The sequence below is a fragment of the Plectropomus leopardus genome, chromosome 9, assembly GCF_008729295.1.
Source record: "Plectropomus leopardus isolate mb chromosome 9, YSFRI_Pleo_2.0, whole genome shotgun sequence".
Lineage (NCBI taxonomy): Eukaryota > Metazoa > Chordata > Actinopteri > Perciformes > Serranidae > Plectropomus > Plectropomus leopardus.
In genome coordinates this window covers 23,057,284-23,078,556 of record NC_056471.1, presented here as the reverse complement: position 1 = coordinate 23,078,556, position 21,273 = coordinate 23,057,284, and the positions used below count along the sequence as shown (strand labels likewise).

At 38.3% G+C, this 21,273-nt stretch overlaps 1 protein-coding gene across 4 annotated transcripts; it reads right to left on the bottom strand.

The window, feature by feature from the left end:
- Nucleotides 1-811: 811 nt before the first annotated feature.
- Nucleotides 812-19,839, bottom strand: sept6 (septin 6). 4 transcript variants are annotated; one of them, XM_042493662.1, is made up of 9 exons: nucleotides 19,643-19,833; nucleotides 17,523-17,709; nucleotides 14,846-15,007; nucleotides 13,028-13,124; nucleotides 10,611-10,779; nucleotides 10,274-10,406; nucleotides 9,967-10,157; nucleotides 8,854-8,906; nucleotides 4,163-6,512 (listed from the first exon to the last, which is right to left on the bottom strand). In XM_042493662.1, the coding sequence occupies exons 1-8, from the start codon at nucleotides 19,807-19,809 to the stop codon at nucleotides 8,903-8,905; spliced, it is 1,110 nt and encodes a 369-aa protein (XP_042349596.1). In that variant the 5' UTR covers nucleotides 19,810-19,833; the 3' UTR covers nucleotides 4,163-6,512; nucleotides 8,854-8,902. The 4 variants fall into 4 exon arrangements, with proteins under 4 accessions (XP_042349594.1, XP_042349596.1, XP_042349595.1 ...); XM_042493661.1 differs by lacking the exon at nucleotides 8,854-8,906 and adding an exon at nucleotides 8,515-8,561; XM_042493660.1 differs by lacking the exons at nucleotides 4,163-6,512; nucleotides 8,854-8,906 and adding an exon at nucleotides 812-2,665.
- Between the last annotated feature and the right edge of the window lie 1,434 nt (nucleotides 19,840-21,273).

Sequence of the window (21,273 nt, the reverse complement as noted above, 5' to 3'; positions counted from 1 at the left end):
TCTTAAAACACACACACACACACACACACATCCAAAAAGCTCAAAAATTACAAAAAAAAAAGAAAAGAAAAAACACCCCCAAACCTAAAACTACAAAGAAGAGAAAATATTTTTTTAAAAGTCTAAATTGTCCAAAAAAAAGAAAAAAAAAAAAAATATGTGTATATATATAAAAGTAAAAACAACAGAAAAACACCCAAAACCTCAAAATTAAAAAAAGAAAATAGAAAGAAACACATACGAACTCAAAAAACATTAAAAAAAAAAAAAAAAAAAAAAAAGAGATATGTTTATCAAAATAGTTGGCAATTAATTTTTGGTAAATCAACTTTTTGATTAATCAACTAGTCATTGCAACTTTACTTTTATAAACTCATTGATATTTTAATTTACAACAAATCATCATAGTTTTTAAAGTCTCCCTTTGTTATTCAAAATCTTAAATTGTAAAGTAACTAAGATAGATAGATATTTAGAGCTTTTAGATATTCATTCGAACATGTAAAATTATTCAGTTTTACTTCACAGATTGAAATAAACATATTCTTCATAGTTGTACAAACACAATGTTTCTGTAAGTTAAGCTTTCATATGAAATTATAACCACCCCAAGAAATATTATATTTCACAGCCCAAAGTGCTAATATTTTAAAAAATAAAATTAAATTAAAAAAATAACATTGTTAGGGATAATTTCATTTAATTTTCAAACAATGTTTTTAAAAACTTACTAATAAATCTACCTTGTAACTTGCGCCTTCTATTATCAGGAGATTCAAACACTGTAAATAAAAGACAAAAGCTTAACATGTTCGGATCATATTTTTATTGAAAATGTACATCAATGGAATCAAACTAAAGCAAGATATTTAATTATTTGTAGTGTGGGAGAGTTTTTGACTACAAGAGGTGATGACTGATACTAGAAAAATGTATGGCATTTTCTGACACCAAAATGTTACTTTACACTCAGAGTCACGTCCAAAGGTCATAGGTAATAAACAACAAGTCTCCACTTCAATACACAAAATATATCCTTATAAATTATACAAATGCATGAGTATCTTTTTTTTTTTTTTTTAAATTAATACTCCTAACTGGGATTCAGTCCAACTCCTTCTTATACTAATATTTGGCAAAAAAGGGAGCTGAAATCATAGGACAGAGCAAATATACATTAATAATATGCACCATTTGAAGAAAACAGCAATGAAGATGAAATAGACTGTAAAACTGAGTTATTAGGGCATAAAAACAAGCAGGATCAAGATCACAGCGGTAATGAAATCAAAAGATGCATGCAAAAGAAAAAAAATAGAATAGGCTGGTGAATATTAAAGCACAATGTGTAATAAAAGGCCATTACATGTGACCTCCATGGTATTCAACAGTGACATGTAAACATGGGCACCATCAAATGAAGTGCTGAGTAGAAATATTGCTTTGGCTTTTGTATGATTATGACTCTGAATTTATTTTTAATGTTCAGAAAAAACCTGGAAGCAGGAGGTTTTTACTTTAGAATGAACTCGATTTAAGAAAACAATATGATATTCATAACGCATTACATGTGGTGTATTAAAGAGAGAGTTCAGGTGTTTTTTAAGTGGGGTCGTATGGGGTACTTATCAATAGACATATTAAAAAGAGTCGATCTCAGTCAGCACGCCCTCAGTTTGGAGAGGCAGGCTGAAGTCCGACATGGAAGCTAAACAATTTACAGCTGTAGAGGGGTCAGCAACAAAACATATTTTAACAACTTAAAAAAAAATCACTTATATATTGCTTTCTGCAAAGCCATACTCCACTGAGAAAAAGAGCTGCTGGTCCACTGCTGCCTTTCACAGTTATATTATTTTTGTGTTATTATGTGGCTTTGAAGTTTAAAATGGTGAGTTCGGATTCACCAAAGTCACAAAAACACTAGCTGATCGAGGCAGCGGTAGAACAGCAGCTCCTGTGTTCAGCGGGCTAAAATAACCGATTTTCTCAATGGAGTCTGGTGGTTTTGACCAGAGTTTAGATTGAGAACAGGCTTTCTTTAGGTTAAAAAAGTCCTGCTTAGCATCGGTGTTGGACTCCAGCCAGCTTCTCCAAACTGGGGGAGTACTGACTGACATCTACTGCATGAAATACACTGATTATGGAAAAGTATCCCAAACAACCCCACTTCAAAAACTCCAAATCTCTCTTCAAGTGCTTCTGTCCTTGATGGGTTTGTTTTTAATCAGCAAGCCTCTGTGTTTCAGTGTTATCTTAATGTGTGCTTTTTAAGAAATTGAAAACATGAGTGCATAGTGCAGGTCATTGCAGCTTCACATAAAGATCAAATAAAGATTTCACCTTCGAGTCTTGCAACCCCAACTGATGATTTCTATTAACTACAAGTCTCCTTATATACATTAAGACATAACAGCAGATTTAAACTGTGCCCAGTTCCCGACCTGCGTGTATTTAGAGCTTCACTAGGTCGTCAGAAATACCATGCGAGTCCACATAAGGCCATATTCAACGAAAAAGGAGATGCTATGGGGAGAATTTAAAAAGAATAAAAGAAAAAAAGGGGGGTTGAGACAGCGAGAAAAGACGGGAAGAGGTAAAGGGTGCTTAGTTCTTGCTGAAGCTGCAATCCCCTCTTCAGGTGGTCAAGACAGATTAAAAGAAGCTAAAGAGACAAAGAGAGAGAGAGCCGGCAGTTAGAGAGGTGGCAAAGCAAGAAACGCTTTCAAAAAACGTCAAGCTCGAGGTTTAAAAGTGCACCTGATACCAGCTAGAGAACAGACTTAGGTTTGATGAGCAGAAACACAAAGTTAGGTGGTGACATCCCTGCGCTCACAGTCAACACATTAAGCAACATATCATGATTACATTGTGCCCGCTGATGATTTTTAACCCTTTGAAACCTGACTCGATATCAGTTTTCTTGTGCTGCATTCAGAAAACTTTCACAAGCTATTTAACCCTTTGAAGCCCGAGCAATTTGGTTTGATTTCTTTCAAAAACAAGGGGGAAAGATAATTTTTTTCTTTTTTTTCCCAATTTTTGCACCGTTTTTCATAATTTTCTTGTTTGTTTTTGTTTTACAATTTGTTTGTTTTTAAACTTATTTTCAGGTGATTATCCCGATATTTTTTACTAATTTTGTGCTCCTTTTTAATTCCTTTATTTACTTTTATTTCACCTTTCTTTAACCAGAAAGACCTCTTGAGATGAAAAAAAAATCTCTTGTGTGTGTCCTGGCCAAGACAGGCAGCAACCAAAGTTACAGACAGACAACATGGAACAAAAATACAAAATCAAAATAAACAACTCCAAAACAAACAATATAAACACATAAAGAACTCTTAATAAAGTTATCATGTCTTGTTAAAATGCTCATTGCCTTCTCCCCATGTTTTTGCAAGAAATTAAATCAATTTGCTCAGGTTTCAAGGGGTTAAACAGTGAATTAATTTCAGTGATTGTCTCCTCGTCTGTGGCCCATTTAGGTGCGAAAAGATGTTAATCCAAATGTGCTCATATAATCTCCAACAAGTGGAAAAAGGGTTAGTCACAGCACAACAAATACACAAACATATAAACATAAAGCAGAGGCAAAACAAAGCAAGAATTAGAGGTTAGAACTGCAGCGAAACACAAGATACACGTGAATCAATATTATAGCAGAGCAGGTAATGATTAAGAAACCCTGAAGGATGGGGTCCACAAAGCCTCTGGTCACATTTGAGGTACTCAGTACCCACAAAGGCTGCTCGCGGGCTGAGGACCTACTCAGTGCAGAGCCAGGGATTACTGCAAAGGAAAGTGACACCACACAGACCAGTGAGCGCAGGATTAGGAGGAGGGAACGGCTCTTTCTCTTGAATTTTGACCTTGGTATCATGTGGAAAGTGTTTTGATGCAGCAATGTCTTGAGTCCGAGACCGCTTTCTCTTAAAAATGACCGTAAAAACAACCTTGCAGTGGGGTTAAAACAAGGAATACAGAATGAGACGTTTAAAGACTTTGGCAGTATTAATGTCTGCAATTAACAACAATAAACAAAATGCTTCATCGTGGAAATCAAGCATACTCACTTTTCCCATTTGGGCTTAATTAACTTTCATCTAATCTCCTAATTTACAGCAATATTTGTCATACACAATGATTATGGCCACAGTTGTAATATTTGGTGTGTAAAATTGGGGTTTATTTTCTTTTGAGATAATATTTATTTTTTTGTGTAACATTGATACAAACAACACTGGACCCTGCAGGACAAATGGACATCATAATGACTGACTTTTAAATGTGCCTTCATAAAATGTGAAATAAAAAGAAAGTTACAATTGCACTGATAACATTAATATATATATACGTATATATATATATACTTAAAAACATCACATTTGTGTATAAAAAAAGTGCAAATGTGAAAGCTAATACAAGTATGCACATAACACATGACAATAAACGAGGTACGGGAGAAGTGGAAAAGAGATTAGGCTCACAACTACTCATGCATCTGGCTAAAGTGAAACAGCATCAGCAATGGGACATAAATACCAAAACAAATTCAATATCTAAATTATTTTTACTGGATTTAATGTCTAATATACACATGGCTGAAGTGATATGGCTGAGAGTCTCTATGAGGTTATATTTTAGATTTCTGTTACATTATACTATTTATGGTCTGCATTTTTTTGCAATGATTTAAATTCTGCAATTATAGTCTACACTGTTAGTGGCAGGGTCTGCCATTCCTGAGGTGGATTACATTGTGCGACTCCATTATGATCCTGTAATGATATTGTGTTGATTTATCTGCGCTTGTCATTTAATTAATGAAATTTTATGATTTTTTTTTCTAGCAAACATAAATCCACCAGACTCTCCAACTACAACAAACAAACCATACAACAAAACAATATCACAATGTAAACACAATAATTACACAAGTGCACCAAGTCACAAATCAGATTTGAAATTTTCTTTGTTGACCAGAATTTATCCAGACTGTTTTTGAGTTAAATGAACTCCACACTACGTCCTCTAAAAGCTCATTCCGTGCTTTTATTGCAAAAAGGGTGATGTTTTTTCTCATTCTAGAGAACCACCTTAGTGGAAGTAATTTTTTAAAGATATTTTTTGTGAGTGTGAAAGGGGGAGCGAGAGAGGGTGAAGCCGGAATCAAACCCGCGGCTGCTGCGGCGAGGATACAGCCACTACACACGGGGTGCCTGTTCTGTCCCCTGAGCCATCAGGGGCCCCAGTGGAAGTAATTTTAAAAAGTTCTCTCTTTTAAATCATATCTATTATTCCAAAAGTGGATAACAGACTCAGCTGAAATCATATATTCTGTGAACGAGCTCATAAAACTCAATCAAGTAGCCTCTGCGTCTCCTGTATGTTACAGTTGGTCAATGTCTTTGTCTTGACTTCTCCTCATATGTCATCTCTTTCAGACCTGGAGTGAGTTTACTAACTCTCCTCTGAACTTTCTTAAATTTTTTTCTATATATCTGAATTCATAAGGACACCGGACGACACTAACGTCAGCATCAGCCAACAGAAAAACACCACGCCTGGAGCACTCCATTAAGGCTAACAGAGAGGGCTGCTCAAAAATGTGTACAAAAAAAAATACTGTTATTTACAAGCATTGTTTAAAAAAATGTAACTCGTCATAACATGTGCATACTCGTGACATGATGAATGAAGTGTTGGACTAGCCATGTGTTTGTTTTGACTGTGAACATACACCTGTCGCTCTTCTGTTGTGTTTCTGACAAAGTAGTAGCTCAACTGTTGCTGCAGTACTAAACTGCACTGCTTGTTACTATGGTAACTGTGTGTGTAGCCAAAATCAACCAGATTATATCTAGCCCAATGACTAATTACTAACAAGTATGTTGGTAATTTTTGTTTACAATGTCAAGATAAGTACTTATTTTTAGAAACTGCTGTTACAGTAAAATTAAGAAACACATTAAGCTGATTGCTTTAATCTGAAGATGGATCAACATTAACTTAATCCATCCTCGCATCAATCCCTCAACCATCTTAATTCTTTAATCTACTGCAGACCACAAACAAACTCAAGTCCCATCATCTGATGCATGTTTCACTTTACTCTCAACACATTTCTGCCCATCACAACAGTAGTCATGTATGTTAATATTTTAAAAAGCTCACTCCATCATGCAATTAATCGCTGAATATAAAACACATGGAATGCATTATTTTTGTAAATTCGTATAAAAAGACAAGCTGAATAATTGCTTGTAAAAACCATAAAAAAACAGACAAGCATCACTCAGTGAAAAAAGAAAACAAAAAAAAGGTGGTGTCAAACTGATAGCAATGCCCAGCGTCTTCCAGAGAGCAGGTGGGCATGTGGAGGGTTGAATTATGGGGGATGGGTGAGGGGTGAGGGAGGGGGACGGGGACTGTAAAAAAGGATGATGGGGTGGAAACTCATTCACAGCAGGATGGCCACAAGGGAGCACTTTTTCTACAGGAATCCTAAGCTGGAAATGAGAGAGAAGGGGCTGTTATTGCTTTCTTTTGGGTTAAAACATCATCACGACACACACTGTTTCACATGGGTGACATCACATCAACATTAGTGACCAGATTTAGAGATCGTGCTGTCAAGGCAACTCAAAGAGGTTTGAGTGTACAGAGGTTAAAGTGCAAGTACAGTCGAGTATTTCGTGGAAATGTTTTTTTTTAGAGGTTTTGTCCCGCCCCCGAGCTTTAAACAATGTGTCTGATTGTCCTCATCCAACAGCAGCTTGTTTTCATCTGTTCAAACAGTCTTGTGCTGCTTGAGGATTTTACAGATTGCAAGACAGATGTCTTCTTTCTCTTCCTCCCTCCCCAGCGGTTGAGTCTCAACAACATCTCTCTCTCTGTGGATTTGGCTTTTGTATCCACTTGAGAGGGAGGGGAGGGCAGAGGGGGTCGTCATATGGCTATGAGATCAACAAAACATGTCATCTTTACAAACAGAGACGGGCCCGAGGCTGTTTGCTGCTCTGGTGTGACCTGTTAGTCTCAGTTCAGCCTTGAATGGCTCTTTGTGCGATTGCAGCGCCGGGTGGGGAAGGACTTTGGAGAGCCACAAAAAAGAGACTGTTGTGGATTTAGGGAGGCAGATGGGGCAGTATATCAAACGGGTGTGTGGGGAGCTAATAAACTGGTTGATTTAGAAGCTGGCACAAGGACGGTAAACACTGCCAGCACAAGGATATGATCAACACAGATGTTGCCAATGATATACTGTAGCTCTTGCATTTATCAGAATGTATCACATCTAAATAACTTGAAAGAGCAAATTAAATGCATGTTGATTTCGATAATACTTAAAACAGCTTTCAGAGGTTCATTTGATCATGGTTATGTTATAATGTGGAGATGTCTGTGTGTGCAAAGCCTGATGTATGTTTAGGCTAGGTGCAGGATGTCAGGAAGAAAAAAGGAGAGTATCTGCAGAGATGATTCGGGCCCTGTCTACACGTACGCAGATATTTTCTTAAATGTATATCGTTCTCTCTTTTTTGGCCTCTCGTCCACATGCAAACAGAGTTTTACACCACTGAAAGTTTTTTACAATGCCTTGGGTGCAGATTTTTTTTGTTTAAAAATATGGTTATTTAGTATCTGTGTGGACATATAAAGAAGCGAAACAATGTCATCTCAGTTTGTCAGCACTGTTTGGTTTAATGACTATTTTACAATTAAACTTGATACTGCTGCACCACTTCACGGAGAAATGGAGCCGCCTGTGGTGCCAATTTGATCCGCCAGACACGTCATCTTTGGATCAGGCCCAGTCGAACCAGCAGATAGTGGGACAATTTTGAAAGTGGGATTGTTTCAAGTTTTAAATAATATAAAGGGTCTGTTTAACCAAAATACACTTTCTGTTTTTACTCCTTTAAGGGTCATTCTAACTGATAAAAGTCATTGCGGAGTACCATATACTGTAAAACAGTGATCTCTTCTGAGACCGTTATCGTACTGTGAAATCTCAAACTGTTGCAATCCTACGCTGCGTTTTAAAAACGGTAAAGTTAGCCTGTACATACACTTTACAATTAGAGGAGACTGCAGACGACAGCTAAGTGTTTGGAATCGCTTTTGCTAGTGTGTACACGATATTTTGTAAAACAAAGGTCACATGTACAGATTTTGTTTTTTAAACGAAGGGAAAATAATAACATCTATACATGTGTCGACGGGGCCTTAAAAGGCATTGTAAAAAATCTCAGTTTTAGTGACCTAAAACTTGCATGTGAAACAGAGGCCAAAGGGTAGAAAAAATTTTTTTTTACAAACATCTGTTTATATGTAGACCGAGCTTAAATCTCCAGACATTTTTGGCTCTTTAATCTAACTTTTTGGGTAATTATCCATTTCTTCTTATTTTATAGTATTTTTTTTGTTTGTGTACATGTCATAGGTAAAAAGTCTGATACCTCATTTACATTTTCCAGTTATATTTTCAGATGGTCGGAAGTGTCTTACCAGAAAAGATGCCCCATGCAGCATGCAGCAAGTGTAGGAGGAGTTAACTGGAAAACATTATGGATGCAACATAGGTGACACATGCACTCACAGGACAGATTCACATCTACACAACAAGCAGAAATCAATAACTGTGAAATCCGGGAAATGAAGAAAAACGAATATACATGTGCAAAGACCTCTCGAGTCACTTTCAAACAATGACCCAAAAGACAAAGCTGAAGTTGCACAGCTGCCCCCTTTTTGGGAAGAGAAACTTTCCAGGCAGAGCTTATAAAGAGAAGAAGTGGCTGTGAAGAAAATAAATTAACAGGGAAGAAAAAATAAAGCAACAAGAACCTTCTCAGTGCAAGTGTCTTCTTCCTTTTCTAAGAGGCACGGCGTCACATCAGCTTTAACACAAAACCAGGAGTTGATTACCAACGTGAAGGGACCAACAATGTCAACAGCACGCTACAACCATACGTGAATACATCTGGCTTCAAACGCTGCCTCCGAGCCAAAACATGTTGTGGAAAACAGTCTCATACGCTCATGATTTAGAGAAACTATTAATATGAACTACTGGAAGAGTTCATGTGACATATACCAGAAAAAACAAATATGGAAAATTGAGTTCACACTGCGGATTCATGAAGACCAGAGGGGTGGTCACAGTGAGGAACACTGTCGAATAGTTTCCATGATGCAATAGTTTTGAACTGCGATCCTTATTCATCAGCTCTCTTTTCAAATGAAAAGGACTGTCCAGTTATTGTTAACAGAGTTGCAATAAAGATATTTACACAACTCTGTTCTAAGTGTTTAATGTCATGTGTGATGATTTCTGACAGTTGGCAACTTTTCAACTATTTAGATGAGGACGGCGACTCATTGTCACCAATCACTCCCCCTCTCTGCTCCTCTTAATGTTCCACATTGGTGATAAATTACGAATTCTGGTCAGCTTATTTAGCGTGGAATTTAGTGCTGGAGGGTAAACTGAAGCAGAGAGAAGCCTGAGAGCCTTTTACTACTGCATGCATTCAATTATACAACCGTGGGGTGGATTATTAACGAGTGGTGACAGAGAAATCACTCTGCGCTTCATGATATTAGTGGGACAGATGAAAATTAACTTCCGTCCACAACACATAAAGAAGCATAAGTACACAGCGAAGTTTGCATTTTTGCAAAACACAGCTGCATATTTTAGTGTAATGCAGAACATAAAGACCCCAAGTACTTTACAAACAACTTCTCACATCTTGGCAGTGATATTCATGCACAAGTTTGGCAAATTATTAATGTCCTGAAATGCCATTGTAATAATATGAGGCCTTGTTCCTCCCAGCTTCAAAGTATCCAGACTTTTCCAATCTTTACATAACTTGTGGTGGTGTCCTGTAGCTAAGATGCAAGGATAGAAGGATAGACGTAAGGAAGGCACAGGAGGAAGAGAACAATACTTACTTTTTCCTCTCTTTGTCCCTCTTGAGTGTGGTGGAGCCCCCTGCCTGCTGCGCTTGGTTCTGCAAGAGCTCTGCAGCAGTCTTTTTCTGTTTGAACATGTTGAGCTCGTCGTCCAGGGACTTCTTCTTCTCCTCCAGTTTCTTCTTCTCGTCCTGGTGGAGCTTCTTCAGGCGGTCAAACTTCTCGTGCAGCTATGTGGTAGTGACCAGAAAACAGAACATGTTTAAGACAAGAGCAGAAATGTTGTAAAACAAGTGATTCACATGATATTTCAGGATGGTGCAGGATCCAAGGTTAATGGCAATACCTCTTTCTCTGCCTCTTTGAGCTCTGCCTCCTTTTCTTTGACTCTTTGGACGAACATTTGCCTCATTTCTTCCTCCTTTTTCTGAAGCTCACCCATGAATTCGTTCCTCTTCGCTTCGTATGTCTCCTGCAGACTGGCACGGGAAAAAGTGAAGTAAAAATTAATAACAGAAACATTAAACTGAAATGCACTGTACAAGACACAAATTGGTGCACTCCAGCAAAAGAATAAAAAAGGTTTAAATGTTTTGGAAGTAGAAAAATGCTAAATGAAATAGAGAGCAGTGGAAATGAGCAGATGTAGGTGAAGAAAATCACAAGTCCAGCTTGTTGACTACCTGAAGGGCTTGCTGTCGGGGTCTGTGTCTTTAAAGCCCATCTCCTCCAGTTTGCAGCGGCGGTAGAGCTCGTAATGACGCGTGTGAGTCTGCTCTCGCAGGTCCTCCATGTTCACTCTGATCAGCATTTCTCGCAGTTTGACGAAGTCGCAGTGGTTCTCATTTTCGACTGCAAGAGGCAAACAGCGTAGTGACACATGAATGTTTTACTCGACACATCAGATGGCATCCTGCTCATTCTGGATTATATAATTTAAAAGAACAGTACCGTGGCAGAAATCAAATAGTCTAGCATCATAAACTGGAGTAAGCAGTTTTGTGAGAAAAGCAAAAAAAAAAAACAACCAAACAAACAAAAAGAAACAGCAGAATTTGACAATACAGCCCTCTTCCTGCTGCATGGACTTCATACAGTGACCTGTTCACGCACTGGTCATTTGTTTCAATCCTCCTGATCATGATTGTGATCTGGATGCTTTTATATGTTGAGAATCGTATGAGAATTACCTTCCTGTTTTGTTTGCAAATGTGTAGCCTTTTGAGATGCCATGCTGTGATTCGAGGCTTTAGCTAACTATACATAAATATGAACTTTCAATAGCTGTATTCATGAAGCTTTGGCTCCTGTTAGCAGAATGTTAAACTTTAATTAAATTATCAACATTTTCTCGCCATCCCTGAAATGCTCATGACATGTTTTATTTCATTTATTGTCAGACTCTCTTGTGAACTTTCTTTTTGATAAGTTCGTTTTTATTTTTTGGGGGGATGCTTTGCAGTGTAGGCAGTTGTTGCTGATGCCGCAAGCATTTAACAAATCAGGCTTTCACCATCTAAGGGCACATGCATGCACATCTGCATTTATAGAACAGCAAATAGGAATATTCTCTCCCTAAAATGACCTGTAATTGGCCTAAGTGTCCTGTCACGGCCTACATTTTCTAAAGCCTAAAAAACAATTTAAAAAAATGAAACAGCTTAACCCAGCTTTAACATTTACATACAGTTACAGCAAATAATCCAATCTAATTTATGTTTTATGACTAAAAAGAGGATTTTAAAGACCCAGTTCTAACACAGCACCCGTTCATGAAGAAAACAACAGTGTTCATGTCCCGTGGCTGATCTATTGATTTTGTAATTGGACAGCGCACCACAGACCATGTGACTTTATGTGAGTACACACGCACACAGTTTGTCTGTGGTAAACAAAGTCAGATAAAGCTTCAGGCCAGAAATATTATACAGCACAGTCTGTAAGCATTAGGAAGGTGATATGTTTTTCACTGTGTTGGCTGTAACACAACACATTGAATTTCACATAAAACAGCGACAATGAGGTTAAAGTGCTGACGGGGCTGTTTGACTGTGTTTATATCCATGTTGGGTAAACTGCAGAAATTGTAGCCCAATTGACTCTCGGCGGTTGTACGTAAGAAGGGCTACAATTTCTACACAGATGACTGAATGTGGATTTAAATGCTCTAAAATTAAAGAAAAAGCAAATGATGGTCAATCTCATCGGCATCAGTATATTTTAAATCCAGTTTGCTGGAGTACAAAACTAGAGATGCAACAGTTAATTGATTGATGAACATTAAACTGCAACTACTTTGATAAATGCTCAATCATTGAACATCAATTATCAAGAAAAACACCATCTGTTCTGTGGTTCTCTAATGTGAGTCTTTTCTGGAGGTTTTCTGTTTTCTATCATTATAAACTGAATATCTTTGAGTTTTGGATTGTTAGTTGGCCAAAATAAGACATTTCAAAATGTCCCAGTGAGCTCTGGAAAATTTCGATGTGCATTTTTCAATACTTTGTGGCCCAGTTAAAAGATTAATCAAGTAAATAATCGGCAGAATAACTGATTATGGAATTAACTGTAAATTTCATCTCTATACAAAACCAACCAAAAACCATCCACATCCTTGTGGATTGTTATGCATTTAAGCTGTGTGATGATGAATAGGCCAAGTCCTGGCAAACCACCCAAACACCCACACACACACACACACACACACACTTGATTATAACACATACAATTTAAAGCTGTACTGCATGAGGCTGGAAAAGTATCAAATAGCTGAAGAGCACATCAGTGTAACCTGAGCCCTGTTCAGTTTCACTATCTAACTACTAGCCATTTATTTGGAACACATTACAATGACTCAATTATAGATTGATTAAATCAAATGAAACATCGTCAGTGACATTTGTACAAGCTGAGAGCTGCTGTAGCTCTACAATATAGTGTAATGACTGCAGCTAAACGAGGTTATATAACAGGTTATCAACTAGTTTGCAGCAGCTGTCGGAGCCAAGGAGGAGTATGAGGGGAGGGAGTAGCTGCAGCAGCTCTGACGTGAGGGAGCATGCTCTCATTTCCTGTGCAGGATGTGACCTGGGCTTACCCTGCACCGTCCCCCAGGGGTACTGCCGGGCCTTCACCATCTTGTTCCCAATCTTTACTTCCTCTGTGCTCCCCACCACGGCAAATGGCAAATGGCTCTGTGGAGCAGAAGTAAAAGCAGCATTGGTATACAGTGAAACTCTCCTGAAAGCTGTGCAGTTTCTCTTAGACGCTCACCAGAAACCACAGACTAAACGGCACATATGCTGCAGCTCTGCTAACATTTCATTACTCAAACAATGTTGTGTTACTGCAGCTATCTCATTTTCACATACTAAGGGTTAATTCCGAAGCAGCATCACTGAGAAAAGAGAGAAAAACGTGTTTTATTCATTATGTAACCTGACCATAGAGAGGCTATTTTCACAGACATCAAGAAACAGCTCTGACAGGAGGATGTATGACTTTTTTATCAGAGCAGAGTCATGGTCAGACTGTAAAACAACAGCCCAGAGGCAACGATCTAACACAATCAGTTAGGGAGAGTTGGGACATTTCCACAAATCAGACCTCATAAACAGGCTAAGTGAGCCTCTGCTCATCTGTCAGTGAGCTCAGGCCCTTTCCCACACTGCAGGCTTCCTGCAGAGTGAGCCGGCTGATTGTGCTGCTCTGAACACGCCTCCCTGTGTGGGTCGACTTCCTGACAGCCTGAGCAGACACAGAGGATGCCTGTCCGAATTCTACATCACACATTGTTTATGCCAATAACGCGTTACAGACTTTATGTTAAAACTAACAAACAAATAATGTGTTTCATATAACACTGCACTTCCTTGAGATTAAATGGAGGATTCAGTCTGACAAACATGGCCTCACACATCATCTCTTATATGTTCTAAGTAACACATACTGTGTAAAAGCATGTGTTGTTCCTACAGCTTAAGGCAAGTTTGATTTAAGACTTTTTTCAGTCTTTTATTTATGCCACTTGGAATGAAATTAAAGACCAATTTTGCAATTAGCAAAACAGAAGAAAAAAATGACATGAATTGAAAGCACTTTTTTAGGGTTGAGGAAGATTTTGCCCAAATGTTTGTCCTAACATAAAACTTAAGGGCAGAACAGAATTGGGAAGTACCTGGTGATATAGTATTTTGGGATGATAAATTATTGGCCCATAGCGGGAACATTTATATTAAGTATGATTCCAATAATGAAATTATTGCCAATAAAAAGCGCCAGTAATATGAAGCCAAAGTGCCTTCGTGAGCTGCCAGTTAAAACTCTAAACTAATATAAACTCCTTTTTAAAATACAAATATGTGAAAAAGAGACCATACCTGTACAATGTCCTATTTCTTGCAATAAACTTTATTATTGAGTAAACAACATAAAATAAATGTTGTTTAATTAATAAGAAAGTTCACTGCAAATAATCCGACAGTGTGCTGGAATTCTCTCTTTTTCTCATATATGAACAATTTTCTCCTATGCACCTGTCCACAGGTTTTTGAAGGTGTGCATGAGCCTCCACATTGAAAAATACAAAAATGTATATAATGGTTACTGTATTGATATCGGCCATCATTTTCTCTGCAATTTTGTGTTCCTCACTCTGCATGTGGAGCTCTACTGCCTTGACTTCCATCATGCAAAGTCTGAAAAACTTTTTGCATAAAATATACCAAGTTTTGAATGCAGCGCTGTGTACCAACCTTTGTACCTTTAACATTTTTTATATTTTTATAAGATTGGTTTCAGTATTTAATACCAAATTAAGACCTTATTATTAGAGTAATGAATCCAAATGCCTTTTAAGACATTTTAATGATCTGGGGGGTCTGTTTGTAGATAGAAAACTAGCTCTGAGTCTCACGTTCATGGTGGAATTAATCTCTGCCACAGACTCGTCATCAGTGGGAAACTGGTAGATCTGGACTCCATTGCTGACCAGCTCGCTCGTGATTTTGATTTTGAACTTTGCCAGCTCGCTCTTGGAAATGGCGTCCGATTTGGCAACGATTGGGATGATGTTGACCTGCAGTTGAGAAACAGGAGAGATTTAATGTAGGCTGACACGATGAAAAGGTGCAGATAGCTCTTAAAGATATGCAGCTAAAAAGTCTTTCAAAGTTTCCCCACCCTGTTTATCCAGTCCAAATTTGGAATTGAATTGATGTATTTATAAAAGGATCAAAAATGTTAATCACGTTGCAAATCGAATAATTCTGGTCGGTCTGAAGTAGTAGCTCCAACTGAACAACATTTAGGTTTGATAGCAGAATAGAACACAGCTATACCCAATACTATCATGCCCTTTCCAATCAAAGGCTGCCTGGGAATGCAAAATATTTCAGTACTATTTGATAAACGAAGGACTACCGATGCTCTCTTTATCATTTCAACACGTCATGGTAGTTCTCTGTAGCTCCAGGGCTTTGTGTATCGCAAACAATTACACATTCCTCAGCGCAGAGATAAAAATAGCAAAGCAGCAAAGGGAGCAGCAGGCTTCCATCTTCTGCTCCACATCACTTAAAAGCTCTCCAAACATGGTGTTAATAGTTACTCAAATGATTTCAACACAAATGTTATCCATGTTATCCAAACAATGGAAAAACAGGCAGGGTCATTCTTATACATGCACTCACAGCTGGCTGATGAAAAATGAGACTTTAACTCCCACACAGCTATTTTCTACGAGCCCTGTTTGCCTACACAATCCAAAAATATTGTGGGCCCCTTTAACTGACAGCAGGGGACGCTCAGGGTCATGTGAACAAGTAATACTCCACTGTACCCCTGAGTGTGGTGAGGACCGAACACCTTGCTCATGGACACTTCAGCAGTGTACTGTTTGAGCGCCCCCCAGGTGAATGTGTAAACAAAGAGGAGGCTCTGCATCACGTTGTTGTGAGCGCCTGCCAGAGGGCACAGCTGCTCTGGCAAACACTGAGCCGACTCTTTGTATAAAAGCCAGGCGGTGCATGCAAATAAGCTGCTGTGGCGAGGGCCCTCACCAAAAAACGAGGCTGGAGTCACTAAGCCGACTGCATTTTACAGCTGACCTACACCGACGCAGTAACGAGACCAGAACCAATCTGCATGCAGGCAGATGGCCTAGAAAAGGTTTATGACCCGTGACTACAGCAAATAGATCAAATGCTGCAAACAACAATGCAGTGCCAAAGGATTTACCTACAGTAGATCTGTGATGTGTTACAGTAAGTCTATCCATATTCGGAAGAATTTAAAAAAGTTACTCTTTAACATCATTCTGCTGCAACAATTGTAAATCATGACTGATGCTTAATGTTTTTATGTTAAAGACCTCCCTCCAATGAAAATCAAATTTTAATCTTGTAACATGTCCATATGGCGTTTATGAGCAACAAGACATATCATGATCGAAATTAGCAGTCAACACCATGGCTAAGCATTTCCACCTTAAAGCTGCAGTGTACCAGTGACAGTCTGAAAAACACAAATTCAGACAGCCATGGTTTCATGCGTCACTTGCCGAAGGAACTAATCTCGTCAACTGGCAGAGTGGAGCTTTTTTATATCATTAGCACAACACAACGACCAAACAAGGGGCTTTAGAGGATGAGCAGGTGTAACTTCAAATCAGTGTTTTTAGGGCTGTATAAGGCTCAGACTGTGTCAGTCGAATCAGATTTGGCTGTTCAATACAAAAATTTAACAATTCTTTCCTTTTTTCTAAAGAGAATTTGAACAAGGTTTGATGGGACATTTAAGGTGACGGCAACATTCATGTAATATAGTAAACAAGCCAGGTTCGCCCTCTGAGCTATTTTCTGTATCAGACATGTGAAACAACATTTTTTGCCGACACTAGATATCAAACAAAAGCAAAAGACTGTATCGTAATAAATTGCTGTGAGCTATAAATTCACCACTTCTAACAAGAAGTCAGAAGATAATGTCTAAAAGCCTGACTGGGCAGCTGCCTCCATCTCACTCAGACTCACCCTTGGTCTGGGTCTGGAGCTACCTGTATTGCAGAGCAGGATTAAAGTGAGGAACGCTTACTCTGCAGCTAAATCTGAGGACCCAAACTTTAGTACTGCACAGTGTCTGACAAAAAAAACACAAACTGATCGAGCCGAAGAGTCAACATGAGGGGTCCTTGACTGATGATTTGTATCTTGTACCTTCAGGGGGCAGCCTTTAGTATTTTTGTCTTAATATTATCTATTACCATTATGTTTCTACTGTTACAGAGAGGAATGAACAAGTGAGGTGCACAGGTATGATTGAGCTGCAGGTGAGTGGCTGAGGGGTGGGGCCAATTTGCATACTTATGTTGATATGCACATAATTAACAAGGCAAAGGTGTAGAGTTGCCTATTATCTATTTTAACTGATTTTGAAAAAGCCATTACTAAACTCTAATACAAACTGGAATTGATGGAAAACACCAGAAATTAAAGTGGTTCTCCAAACTAATTCACTCCCAGCTCAAAAAAAATCTACTGGAAACTTTGAGACATAAAAATGGCTGTTGGCTGATGAAGCAAAGTGAGGCTCACCTTGCTATCAAGTTTCTTCATGGTCACCAAGTCCAGGGACTTGAGCGAGTGTCCCGTTGGAGCTATGAAATAAAGGCACGCATGGATGCGCGTGTCGTGGTAGCTGTGTAGCGTGCGCTTGATTTTCAGCTCCTCTTGTAGATATGCTTCAAACTGGGCATCAATGAACTCCACGATAGACTTGTAACTGTCAGAGAAGGAAAAGACAGGGAATTAACTTTGAGCATCTTTTTTAAAATACACTGCTTAAATAGCACCTGACCTGTTCTCTTATTAAACAAAACATTATTCACCTTTACTGTAAATAAAAAATGTTATCAGCAGTGGTTGGAAACAGGCACACTGACCCCCTGACCCCCTTTAAAGGCTCTAAATGTGGCTAAAATTGGATGACAAAGACAGACTATTTTGTGGGGCCCTTATCCTCGTAATCTATTGTACGCCTTTTAATTGTTTAATGAAGCATTCATGTGACCCTCATCAACTCCTGAAGTTGAGAAATATTATGTGACCACTGACCACTTTGTTTTTACAAGGTATTAGTGGTCAGTTGGGAACAGTCACCAGTAATCACATAAACTTAAAAAAAACACTGTATTGTACTGCTGCTACTTCTACTACTATTACTGTGTTGTATTTTAGTAGGCAGACATACAATATTTATACTTAATAGCAGCCCATATATGTGTTGTTACTGGTAAGATTTGTTTGGCCTTAATTTCTCCTGGAGGCACACCTTAAAGAATTTAACTTGAAGTACAAAATGATGTGTCATTTTGAGAAGATCTGGCTTCAGCACTGACGTAGTTCCAAGTGAAACAGCAGGTGTGATGCACCGTTGGAAGAAATTTTATTTCATTGTAACGCCAACAGGATAGTAGTATCTGTCAAGGAGACAGAGTCTAGTCCATCATATCCCCATGTAACATTAGTTGCTGAAGCAGTCCACAATAAAGTGCCTTGTGAATACTCTGGAGCTGTCAGATACCACTTCCTCAAAGTGAATAAAGTCTGGCCAGAGGGCCGTAACCACAGCATTGTAGGGCAATGAAAACACATCAACATAGCATGCTGCTGCTAATTAGGAAATGAACTAGCTCTTTGCAGCTAAAAGTTGCAGACTGACTGATGGATGAACATGAACATGCTGTTATTGTTTGACAGTGGCTGGGTACTAGCTGATGTGAACACACGTTATATTTTGTTTTACCTAAAGAAAGCATGGTTGGATTTTGAAATCAGAATATCAAGAAATTGGTGTTTTTCACGTTTGTTTCATTGTTTGGCGTATACTGTCAAATAGGTACATAATAGGGCCAGGGATTGGGTTAAAAGATGCATTTTTCATTTAACTTTGACAAAACCTAATGACTAGAGTGATAAGTACAAATTGTTATTGATGTTTAATCAACAGACTAATACAATGATTATTTCAACAGTACATGCAAAAATGAAAATGATATATCCTACAGAAAATGGACCAAAAATATGTAATATGTATAATACCCCGTGCATTGCAGACTGATGTGTCAAACATGGACAAGAAGGAAAAAAAGCGCCTATGTCTGATTTCTGTATGTAAAAGTTGATACGGAGAGTTATAATTTAATTTATTAAATTATTTAACAAATAAAACAAATGTTATCAATTATTGTGAGATTTTACAATGCAATGTCAGAAAAAAACATTTCATACCAATCCTACTTCCCCTGTCTGAGCATTTTTAAGACTTTTGAAAGGATGAATTTAAGTCATTTTAATACCGATTAAGGCCTTATTTTTAGATTAATGAATTCGATGCCCTTTAAGACTTTTTGAGGATCAGTGGGAACCCTGTACGAAACTGTGGGGAAACCCCCTGAGATGGAGACTTAATTCCTCACCCTAAGGATATGGTTTCATTAAGGATCAGAACTGAGTGAAACCCAAGCTCCCATAAGTCTCAGAGCTTTCACAGAGTCATTGTATGTCAGGAATTTTGTGTGCACGATCAAGTGTGGATCTCTGCTATTGCTCAAAAAGATAAAGTCTCTCAGTAAAAAAAGAAGTGCACAACAGAAACCAGTTTTATGAGATCAGATCTTTCCCTCCCCCAAAGACAGTTATCCAGACTGCTTTACCTGTCCTCTTTATTTATCTGGTCTCCGAAGCCCACAGTGTTGACAACGGTGAGTTTGAGGCGCACATTACTCTCCTGGAGCTCATAGGTGTTGGACTTGAGCGTGACTCCCGGCTGGTTGTGCTGGGTGGGCTCACCCTCAAACTTGGTGTTGAACAACGTGTCCATGAGGGTGGACTTCCCCAGACCCGTCTCACCTGGACAAAAGGGAAAAATGTATTGTGTTAGTAGGATCCAGCAAAGCTTGATCTTGCCCTCAGTCAGCCATTGCTTTGTTGATTACATCATTTAAAATCAATAGTGTGGTTTCCGTCACGCTAAACTGTCCTATTCACCTTCACTTACACAGCAATGCCTATCATTTTACCCAGCATACTTAAGTGATCTTTTGATAATGATAGCCTCTGATACATTTTCATTAAACACCTATTAAATTGAAGTTAAAAAAAATAAAGCCTGAAAAGAAGGATGTTGACCAAAGTGAGAGTAGATGACATAGTAGATGACATTTTGAAGATGCTTCATATCATTTCCAGATGCTTACAGACACAAAAACAGCAGAAGTAGCTGCACATTTCGTGGATGTATTCTGACATCCATTTACTGTTGGAGGCTGTCAGATGACTCAGATACAGACCTCCCTCTGTAAGAAATTCTATTTTTATTCATCACAGCCTGACCTGGAGTCTCTGCATGTTAGCCCATTTTTATGTGATATCTCACTCTCACTGTTCCAAGTTTCCAATGTTTCCCCTCAGAATCCAAAGTAAAAGATGCATCAATGCTCCTGTTTCTGAGCTCAGTTTTAGTCACTATAGAGAAGTCTCTTATGCTGGAGACGATTTGGCGTCTTGTGTAAACATCGGAAGGAATTAACTGTAAAAGGTAGCAATTGAACCTCCTGAAACCATAAATAACATAATAAAAACTGTGATTATGAGTAATCTTTTAGCCTAATGTTAACACTCATCTTCACTTTCTTTTGATTCCTTCTTTGGAATTTTAGGCCACAACCAAATCATGAAAAACAAGGATCACATGTCTTTGCCTCAAGCAAGGCTTGTACAACTGTGAGATGCTGCACTTGTGAGTCACATGACAGCGTTTACAGTTTGCAACAAAATATGTTTTCTGCATCATCTTTGCTTCCATATTCTTGAATGGATTGTATTTAAGTTTAATAAGGGAGTTTAGAAATTCTGGTTGTATTGGCACCAATATAAAGTAAGAATGACATTAGTTGTGTTTAAATTATGAAAAAAAACTCATTGCTGTTGGCCTTTTCCACTTTTCACTTCTATACTAATAGAAGTGGGCTTAAGCCTAAAACATACCACATTCCGGTCTGGTGATCGTCACGATAGCGTGGGATATACTGTCTGTGACTGGCTCATGACTATGTGGATTATATATGAACATGTACATTACGTTTTTTAAATATGTATGGACAGTGCATCAGAACAGCCTGTACAGAAAAAAAAATTGGTCGACCTTTGCTACTGCTCCCCAATCAGTGGTAATATATACAAAACTGAAATTTTATCATCACAAATTCGATCCACAAAATAACAGCCTAGAATTCAGATTTTAAAAGTGTTTACATCTTGGTGTGCACAACCAGTATGCATGTGT

Coding starts and splice junctions, on each gene's coding strand:
- sept6 (XM_042493663.1), bottom strand. CDS start 19,809: ATGGACACGTTGTTCAACACCAAGTTTGAGGGTGAGCCCACCCAGCAC. Junction 15,008..17,522: donor TGAAGAAACTTGATAGCAAG/GTGAGCCTCACT, acceptor TCTCAACTGCAG/GTCAACATCATCCCAATCGT. Junction 13,125..14,845: donor AGATTAATTCCACCATGAAC/GTGAGACTCAGA, acceptor TCTGCTCCACAG/AGCCATTTGCCATTTGCCGT.